Consider the following 11,096-nt stretch of genomic DNA (forward strand, 5'->3'; position numbering starts at 1 on the left):
TCTCTGACACTCCCATCCCAATTATCCCAGTCACTGAATCAATCCACCTCATAGAGGGCCTTCCTCTCCTGCACTGTCCCTCCACCCTCCAAAGCATGATGTCCCTCTCTAAGGACCGGTCTACTTGAGCACCACAACAAGATAACGATAAATAATCCAATTGAAAAATGGGCACAGAATATGAACAGACACTTCACCAAAGAAGACATTCAAATGGCCAACAAGCACATGAAGAAATGTCCAAAATCCTTAGCTTTAAGAGAGATGCAAACCAAGACAACTATGACATATCATCTCACCCCAGTAAGACTAGCAAAATTTAACAGAACAGTAAGCAACAAATGCTGGTGAGATGGTGGAGAGACTGGAACCCTTATTCACTGTTGGTGGAAGTGCAAAATGGTGCAACCACTGTGGAAAGCAGTGTGGTGCTTTCTCAAAAAGTTGCAAATAGAGATACCATTTCACCCAGCAATTCCACTACTGGGAATATACCCTAAAGAGACCAGAGCTACCATCCAAGCAGATATATGCACACCCATATTTATTGCAGCTTTGTCCACAATAGCAAGGAGTTGGAATCAACCTAAGTGCCCATCAACAAATGAATGGACAGAGAATCTGTGGTATATTCACAGAATGGATTACTATGCTGCATTGAAAAACAAGGAACTCATGCAATATTATTAAAAATTGGTGACTCTCAAGGACATTATGCTGAGTGAAATAGCTCCATCATAAAAGGACAAATATTGCACAGCGCTACTGAGTGTAGAATGGGTAAGAATGAGAAAAATTGGATGAATTATGTACACTGCATTGAAACCGACGAGGGAGAGAACCGCTTAAAAGCAATATATTTTAGGGCATTATGATTATCATAAGAGTCTGGAATGAAGGTTGCAGAGTGGAGTATACTCGGGGTGGGGGTAGGACGGTCCGGGGGGATTGTATACCAATGAAGGAATTTTTCTTTCGCTCTTCAAAGAGAAGATCAAACTGGAGTGGGTGTGGGGTGGTTGGGGTGAAAAATGCAAGATCTAAAATCTCTCTAAATGTTCATTGAAATTAATTAAAAAAAAAAACACTAGAGAGACAAAACCATCAAATACCTGGTTTCTTAAGAATACAGCAGGGGATAAGTTAAAATCTGTAGTAGAGAAAGCAAAATGATATAATGCATTGGGTAAATCTACTGCAACAGGCTTCCCCCCCCAACATTACCCATAATCTATTATGATACACAGTAAAATGTCTTCATAAAATCAATAAAACACAATCATCTTTTAAAAAAAAAACTTTGAGGCACTTTCTTCATGGTTATTCACAAAACTTAAAACTTTTTTTAGCAGTTGAATGAGGATTTTAGAAATTTCTAAGGAAATTAATGTGAACCTTTTGGGGTCCACAGGCACCAGCATCTGATTTGGCTGCAAACTTTGACTTTAGCACATGATTGACAAAATTTCCATTTCCACACCTGCAGTCTGGGTACATTTGTGTTTCTTCAATGGAACAATTTCAAGTAAAGCTAACCATGGTGCCTAAAACATAACAAAATAGCCTGTGTTATGGGTTCCTTATCAGTTATATCATTGGCAAATATTTTTTCCAATTTCATGGCATAGATATCAAGAGAAAAAAAAACAACATAAAAGAAGTGAACTGTATTCAGATTAAACCCAATGAGAGGACATAACCATAATATATAGCTATACATCCAGTGAAAGTTTCACAAAAATGAGATCGATTCCAAGATGGCGGCAGTGGAGAAAGCAGTGTAAAGAGCCAGAGTAGCAGGAAGTTGCATAGAGACAGGCCACTAGAGAGACCTTCATACCGCACAGAGACCAACAAACATGGCATGATGTGGACAGTAGGAATTTGAATCAGAAATTTTGTTGGAACAATTAGTTTCAGAGCTACAGGAACATAGAGCTGTGCTGCTTGCCATGCTGTGGGCCCTTCTAAAGCCAGAATGCACCAGCCGAGCTGCTGTGCGACCCATCCGTGGGAGAAAGTTTAGTGGGAAATTGGCTGAGTTTTCTTAAGCACCACTAAGATCGAGTGGGTCTGTTGGAATTTGACTGAATTTTCTTGTGCCCTCACTGACCACCGATTATCAGGTAGGAATTTGACAGGGTTTTCTTGGGCACCAATGATTGACTAGGAGAGCACCTAAAAGTGAGCCAGCAGATGGGAATTCAGTTGAGTTCTCTTGGGCTCTGCCAATTGCCCAGAAATGGGTGTGCCAGTGGGAATTTATCTGAGTTTTCGTAGGCACTGTCAACTGCCTGAGAGAATGCCCAAGAGTGAGTGGGCCTGTGGGAATTTGACTGAACTTTTGTGGACACCACAGACCAGCCAGAGGTGAGTGGGTCAGTTGAAATTTGGCTGTGTCTTCTCAGGTCCCGCTGAACCCAGGACACTGTGGGGCAAGAGCTACTGCATGAGGTTACCTGGGTATGCGTTGCTTGGCAGAGACAGCTCAGTGAGAGCCACTGGGTGGGAGGTGGGCAGTTGGAATTTGAGTAGGGACCTAACTTGTGAGTACACATGTAGAGCTGAGGTCTGAGTGAGGTCCTGCAAGTGGGTGACCACCTCATGCCTGCCCTAGCCCCCATTTGGCTCCATACTTGTGCCTACACATCCAGTCAATCATCCTTTAACCCAGAGCATCTTGATCTGACTTGCCTATAAGAGGCGGTTCTCAGAGGCCCTGAACTGAACTTTCCCTTGAATCAGAAGTGCAGAGAAAAACACGAGTGGGGTAGCTGCCCAACGGACTTCTAGAGTATTGTCTTCAGATCAAGAATATATCAGTGTCTTAAAGAAAGCAAGCTATCACATGCATGACACAAGTGCAAAGCAAGATGTCACCCTCAAAAGGTGACACAGCATCAGTGGATTTCCTGAAGTCAAAAAGTCTGGCTTTGCGCCCTCATTTTCTTTATGGTGACTTTTCGTTGACCCACAGACCGCTGTCCTGAATCCCCGCGCGCTCCGTGACCCGGCCTGTGCCCAGGACTCCCAACCCCCGGGTCTGGGCGGCCGCCGCTCCCCTGAAAACCTCGGGCTCAGCGGCTCCAGGACACGTGGGGCACGTGGTTTGTCGGTTCTCAAGTGCCGTGTAAGCATGTCCAGTCCAAGCCGCTGAAGAATGAGCTCCATTCCATCTTGCCTTTCTGTAAACCCGAAGGGAGGATTTGAGCCCGTGTCAAGGGAGTGTGGACCACACATCATTCATCTGCTTCCATGTTATCCTGTGTTCTCCCACCCAGATGCTCGTCCTGAAGGGATTTCTTCATACTAACAAACACGGTTCCCTTTGAACTCCAGAAGACAGAGCACAGAAATGGCACCATTGTTGCTTGACGACGTGGTCATCTTCTTCAGCCAGCGAGAGTGGGCTCTGCTGACTGTTGCTCAAAAGAGACTCTACAGGGAGGTGATGATGGAAATCTTAGACAACCTGGATTTCATAGCAGGCCGTGAACACATGAATGACGGAGAAGCATTATCCCTTGAATGTACTCAGCTGGCATTCTTAAGGACTACCCACCCTTGGTCTTTCATGTTACAGAAAATGGCAAAACTCCGTGGCAAAGAACATCTACATAAACTCAAAGAGAACTGTTGGAGAAGTCAAACAGTCCAGGAGCTGTGTGAAGGGATTGAAGACCCTGGGAAAATGCGCATCAGATTTCCAAGTTATTCCTGCAACCGTGTTGACATAAACCTGTTGAGGAGTGACCTTGGTAACACCGACCATGAATGTAAGAAATGTGGCAAAGATTTCTGTACCTTCTCTTCATTTTGGATCCATGTGGTAGATCCTTCAGAATGTGCTGAGACCTGCAGGAATCCTTTCCCTTTAGTTTCCAAAGAAGCATTTACTTTTTTAGAAAATTTTTTTGAGTGTATTGAAAATGGGGAACCCTTTTCTTCTTCTGTACATTAGACAGCACAGGAAAGAGAAACATTGACCATGTAGAGAAGCCGTATAATTGTAACGTATGTGGAAAATGCTTTCCTTCTTTGGCATGCCTTAGAAGACATGTGAGAACACATACAGATGAGAAACCTTATGAGTGTCACCAGTGTGGGAAAGCCTTTCATCTGCTTTCTCTTTTAACTCTCCATTCCAAATTTCACTCAGGAAAGAGACCTTTTCAATGTATGGAAGGTGAGAAAACATTTTCACGGTTGGATCACCTCCTTAAACAAAGAGGAATTCACACAAGTGAGGGAAAATATGAATGTAAGGAATGTGGGAAAGGATTTTTAAAATCCAGGGACCTCTTTAGACATAGAAGAATTCACGGAAGACAGAGACCTTATAAATGCAAGCAATGTTTGAAGACCTTTTGTCACTTGTCTCATCTTAGAAGACACACAAGAACACACACAGGAGAGAAGCCTTATGAATGTAAAAAATGTGGGACACCATTCCCACAGTTAGCTGATCTCAAGGAACACAGAAAAGTTCACACAGGGGAGACACCTTATAAATGTACAGAATGTGGGAAAACATTTTCTGAATCAGGGAGCCTCATGTTACATTGAGCAGTTCACACGGGGGAGAGACCTTATGAATGTCAGGACCATGAGAAAACATTTTCACGATCACAGGACATAACTGGACATAGAAGATTTCACACAGGAGAGAGGCCTTATGAATGTCAGGAATGTGGGAAAACCTTTCTCCGATCCAGTCACCTCTCTGAACATAGAAGAATTCACACGGGAAAGAGACCTTACGAATGTCAGGAATGTGGGAAAACATTTACCCAGTCACATCAGCTCACTCAGCATAGAAGAATTCACACAGGAGAGAGACCTTATGAATGTCAGGACTGTGGGAAAGCATTTTCACAGTCAGGTCACCTCACTTTACATAGAAGAGTTCACACAGGAGAGAGACCTTTTAAGTGCCAAGACTGTGGGAAAACATTTTCCCATTCAAAGAAGCTCACTGTACACAGAAGAATTCACACAGGAGAGAGACCTTACAAATGTCAAGACTGTGGGAAAACATTTTCACGATCAGATACACTCACTCAACATAAAGGAGTTCACACAGGAGAAAGACCTTACGCATGTCAGGACTGTGGGAAAGCGTTTTCAGATTCAGGTACCCTCACTGTACATAGAAGAGTCCACACAGGAGAGAGACCTTTCCAATGTCAGGAATGTGGGAAAACATTTACACAATCAAGTCACCTCACTGAACATAGAAGGATTCATTCAGGAGAGAGACCATAGATGTTGCAAACTGCGGGTAAAGTATTTTTATAATTATTAATAATGAGACAGCCTACCAGGAATGATTTAAAACAGAGAGTGTGAAAAGCAGGGGGCCAGCAGTTCTCCACTGAAGACCCCCAGCCACGCTTCCTGAGTATTTATGGAGAATCAGAAAGAAGGTGAACAAAGTAAAATCCTAAGGAAGTAGGAAACAAACACAAGGACTCATGGGGAAGTCTTTTGCAGATAAGGCCAGATTCCTCTCTGTTGTTTACTTTATGCTTATCTCAGGAGGGAGGGATTCAGTCACTACAAACTAAGAACGATGTGGACTCTTAAGGAATGGCATAGTGTCACAGCATGAATTCTAGCTTCTGTTAAGCCTCTGTCATCTCCTGATACAACACTAGGCTTATTATTAATATTAAATTTTATTTTGGCCTTCCACTCTTATGAATGTCAGGAATGTGGGAAAACATTTTGACATTCAAGGTGTCTGAATGTTCATAGAAGAATTCACCCAGGAGAGAGACCTTATGAATATAAGGAGTATGTGAAAACCATTTCAGCGGCAGGGTACCTCACCAAACATTCAGATTCACAGAGGCGACAGATCTTAGGAATAGAGATATCAGTGTGTCACCTTCAGCCTAACTGTCCAAACACAAATTCCCACAGGGGAGAGACCTGGATGTAAGGAATGTGGGAAAGGAGTTTGACAGTCAGTGCCCCTCATGGAAGAATTCACCCTGGAGAGAGAGAGCTTAGGACTGTCACAAATGTGGGAATATCTTTTCACAGATGAGTCACTTCAGTACATAGAAAAATTCACACAAGAGAGAGAACTTAGGAATGGAGGGAATCCTTTTGTGACCCTGGTACACAAATTATCCCTAAAGAGTTCCCCCAGATAGACCATCTGCATATAAGGAATGTGGGGCCACCTTTCCACAATCAGATGGCATCAGGACATGCAAGCATTCACACAGCACAAAACCATTATGAGCAACGTAGGACATAGTTGATAAGTCTGTCCTGCGTGGGCACATTTACACTCACCCTGCAGAATCCTCCACCCTCACTGGACACCCGAGAACTTCGACTAGATTGACAGATGAAGAAGACAATTTGGAAGGAATTAGTCTTCCTGATCAAAGTTCTATAGGAGAACTGTTGTTCTATCTTGCAAAGTGAAATACTTGAAGAGGTTTTACGATGATTTTTTTTCCTTACAAGCGTGTGGGGATCCTTCAGTGATGGTGAATGCTGCTGGGTCTGTTTTTGCACTGTTGTAACAAATTGATCATTGTATCTGCCAATGTGGGCTTTTGCACTCAATTTTTATTATTTTCTTTTTTGTAAGGTAAACTTTTACTTTGTTAAAGGGATTATGTCTTTGCCTCTTACCCAGAACAATGCAGAAAATAGAAATGGGAAAATACTATTTATAAATTTTCGGTTACTGATTGATATTTTCCATGCAATTAATAAACATCTCACTTGTACAAGAAAAAAAAAGTCTGATGGAACTTTCTGACACAGAATTTAAAAGAACAATCATTGAATATTTTCAATGGATGAAAGACAAACTTGAAGAATTACAGGATACTGCAAGAAAAAAACCAGGAGGAGCTTAAAAAAAAATTAGAGAACAATGCAGATAAAACAAACAAGACATTAGTGGCACTGAAAAAACAAGAAACCATGATCAAAAATATGAGGTCCAAAGTTTCAGCTGCTGACAACATGATGGAGGGACACAAGAAGAGAATTGAAGAGATGGAACACAGAATCGGTGAGACAGAAGATAGAATTGTCACTACTGATATGCTAGAGCAAAATGCAGACTCAAAGAAAGAAGAAAAACTAAGAAAAATGTGTGACACTATCAAAAGAAATAACATGCGCATCATTGGAATTCCAGAAAAGGAAGAAGCAAGTAAAGGCACCAAAAAGTTGTGGAATAATTACTAGAAGAAAACTTCCTAGGCATAATGAAGAATGAGAGAATATATATTCAAGAAGCTGAATGAATACCATATAGAATAGACTCCAAAAGAAAAACATCAAGGATACCATAGTTAAATTTGGCAGAACCAAAGATAAGAAGAGGATCCTGAAAACAGCGAGGGAGAAACAAAGGGTAAACTATAAGGAAGAGAAGATAAGATCAAGTGCCAATTTCTCAGCGGAAACATGAGAGCAAGAAGAGAGTAGAAGGAAAAATATCAAACACTCAAAGAACACAACTGTCAACCAAGAATACTGTAACCAGAAAAATTATCCTTTGAATATGAAGGAGAAATCAAGATATTCCTAGAAAAACAGAACCTAAAGGAGTTTGTAAAAACAAGACCAGCATTGCAAAAAATAAGAAGAGACGTCCTTTTACAGATGTACCACACAAAGCAGCATGGACAAAATAACTAGCAACACCACCAAAAAGAACTCAACAGAATGATAGATATAAAACCCTGCCTATCAATAATCATACTGAATATGAATGGTCTGAATGCACCATGGAAGAGAAGAATTAAAAAAACAAAATCCATCAATATGTTATCTACAGGAGACACACCTGAAAAATGAAGATAAAATGGGGAAAAAATATAACAAGCAAATAGCAACCAGAAAAAAGCAGGAGGAGTGATAATAATCTCCAGTAAAATAAATTTCAATGCAAAACCATCACAACAGACAAGGAACATCATTACATAATACTTAAAGGGTCAATAGAACAAGAGGACATAACAATAATAAATATCTATGCAACAAATGAAAGTACTTCAAAATATATTAAACAACCATTAACAAAACTGAAAAAGGAAAAAAGACAAGACTACTATAGTAGTTGGATGCTTCAATACAACACTCTCAAAAAAAGATAAAACTGCCAGAAAAAAACTCAACAAAGATGCTCAGAATTAAACCACACAATAAACCAACTCAACTTCATGGATATTTATAGGCTAATGCACCCCAAAAAAACACAGTATATTATCTTCTCCAATGTGCATGGAACATTCTCCAAAATAGATCACAAATAAGGTCAAAAGGCAAGCATCAATAAATTAAAAAACATAGAATAATACAAAGCATCCTCTCAGATAACAATGCTATAAAATTAGAAATTAATAACAAGAGGAAAAAGGAGGGAAAAAACCCCATATATTTGGAAGCTGAACAATACCTTGCATGAACATAAGTGGATATTAGAAGAAATAAAAAATAAAATTAAAAAGTTTCTTGAAACAAATGACAATGAAAATACCACTTACTAAAAACCTCTGGGAAACAGCCAAAACAGTAGCCAGAGGTCAATTTATACCAATAAGCAACCATATCAAAAGGCAGGAAAAAATGACCATTGATTCTCTAGACCAACATCTCAAAAAAATTTAAAAAGAACAGCAAGAAAACCCGACACCTTCTAATAAAACTGAAATTATCAAAATTACAGCAAAAAGAAATGAAATAGAAAACCAAGAAACAATTGAAACCATCAACAAAACAAGGAGTTGGATCTTTGAAAAGGTCAATAAAATCGACAAAGCACTAGCAAAACTAACAAAGGAAAAGAAGGAAAAAACACAAATAATGCGAGTAAGAGGTGAAATGGACAACATCACCACAGAACCAACTAAAATAAAAAGGCTAACATTGGAATATTATGAAAAATTATACTCAAACAAATATGAAAACCTACAGAAAATGGACAAATCCTTAGAAATTCACAACCTACCTAACTGACACAAACTGAAACAGAACACAATACAAAAGAAGAAATTTAAAAGGTAATAAAACAATTTCCAGTCAAAAAAAGGCCTGGACCAGATGGCTTTACAAGTGAATTTTATCAAACATTCAGAGAGGAACTGTTACCAATCTCACATAAACTATTTCAGAAAATAGAAAAATATAGAATTCTCCCAGACTCATTCTATGAAGCAAACATATCCTATAAACCAAAGCCAGGTAAAGACACCACCAAAATAGAAAACTATAGACCATTATCTCTCATAAACATAGATACAAAAATCATGAATAAAATCCTGGCCAATAGAATCCAATGACATCAAAATATAATTCACCATGACCAAGTAGGATTCATAATAGCTATGGAAGGTTGGTTCAACAGAAGAAAAGCAATCAATGTAACTCATCACATTAACAAAGCAAAGAACAACAAACACATGAGCCTCTCAACTGATGCAGTAAAGGCCTTTGACAAAATCCAACACACTTTCCTGATTAAAACACTCAACAAAATAGAAGTAAAGGGGAATTTCTTCAACATAGTAAAAAGTATATACGCAAAGCTGAGAGCCAACATTGTTCTCAATGCAGAGGGATTAAAGGCATTCCCTTTGAGAACAGGAACTAGGCAAGGATGCCCACTATCATCTCTCCTATTCAACATTGTATTGGTCTTCTAAATGATATCAATAAGACAAGAGAAAGAAATAAGAGGTATCCAAATTGGCAAAGATGAGGTAAAATTGTCTCTCTATGCAGATGATAAGACAGTACACTTAGAAAACCCTAAAGTCTCAGCAAGAAGACTACTGGACATAGTTGACCAGTTTAGCAAAGTGCAGGATACAAGATCAACATACAAAAATCAATTGGATTTCTCTAAAGTGACAAAGAGAATACAGGACTGGAGCTAGGAAAAAACAATACCCATCACATTAGCTAATTCAAGATTAAATACTTGGGAGTAAATATAACCAGAAGCAAAGGAACTACTCAAAGAAAATTACAAATCATTACTACAAAAAACAAAGAGACCTGGATAAATGGAAGAATACACCTTGCTCATGAATAGGAAAACTCAATATTTTGAAGATGACAATACTACCAAAGGCAGTTTACATGTTCAATGCAATCCCAATGCAAATGCCAATTCAATTCTTCAACGAAGTGGAAAATACAATCTCCAATTTCATTTGGAGGGGACAGAGGCCCCGAATAAGCAAAGTAAAGCACTCCTTATAAAGAGAAACAAGGTAGGAGACATCTTACTCCCTAATTTCAAATCCTACTACACTGCCATGGTGGTCAAGACAGTGCGATACTGGTACAATGACAGACACATTGATCAATGGAATAGAACTGAGAATACAGAAATCAGCACATCTACCTACGGTTAACAGATTTTTTTATAAGAATATGAAATTAGTTAAGTGGGAAAACGACAGCTTTTTTAACAAATGGCGCTGGCAAAATTGGAAAACTATCTGCAGAAAACTTAAGCAAGATCCACACCTCATTCCATATACAAAAACCAATTCAAAGTGAATTATATACCTAGGACTAAAACCAAGGACTATAAACGTCATTAAAGAAAAGCTTGGAAAGACTCTAGAAGTACTAATCAACAACATAAATGGTGTTCCAAGCATCCTGAAAAATCTACAACCAGGAGAGGATAAAATAGATGAATGGGGCCTTCTAAGAATCAAATTCCTATGCACATCCAAAACCTTCTCCAACAGGGTAAAAAGGGAAGCCACACTGTGAAAAAATATTTGGTAGTGACATTCAGACATGGGACTTATATCTAGAATTTATAAAATACTCGAGCACCACAACAAGATAAAGGTGAATAATCCAATCGAAAAATGGGCACAGGATATGAACTGACCAAAGAAATAATTCAGATGGCCAACAAGCACATGAAGAAATGTTCAAATTCCCTAGCTCTGTTGTTGTTGTTATGTGCCGTCGAGTCGTTTGTGACTCATACCGACCCTATGTACAACAGTCCTAAACCCCTCTCTAGCCTGTGCCAATCGCATTGCCTCTGACACACCCATCCCGATTACCCCAGTCACTGAATCAATCCA

The 11,096-nt window shown here is 39.4% G+C and overlaps 2 protein-coding genes across 2 annotated transcripts in view; one reads left to right on the forward strand and one right to left on the reverse strand.

Moving 5' to 3' along the window:
• OCA2 (oculocutaneous albinism II) overlaps nt 1-11,096 on the reverse strand; it is a 569,803-nt gene that overhangs the window by 67,127 nt on the left and 491,580 nt on the right. The window lies entirely within an intron of this gene.
• On the forward strand, nt 3,356-6,542 carry LOC102857612 (zinc finger protein 98-like). The gene is made up of 4 exons (XM_006898593.1): nt 3,356-3,776; nt 3,962-4,186; nt 4,883-5,134; nt 6,484-6,542. The coding sequence occupies exons 1-4, from the start codon at nt 3,356-3,358 to the stop codon at nt 6,540-6,542; spliced, it is 957 nt and encodes a 318-aa protein (XP_006898655.1).

The sequence above is a fragment of the Elephantulus edwardii genome, unplaced genomic scaffold (genome assembly GCF_000299155.1).
Source record: "Elephantulus edwardii isolate Elephantulus edwardi_28Jun2011 unplaced genomic scaffold, EleEdw1.0 scaffold00234, whole genome shotgun sequence".
Classification (NCBI taxonomy): Eukaryota; Metazoa; Chordata; class Mammalia; order Macroscelidea; family Macroscelididae; genus Elephantulus; species Elephantulus edwardii.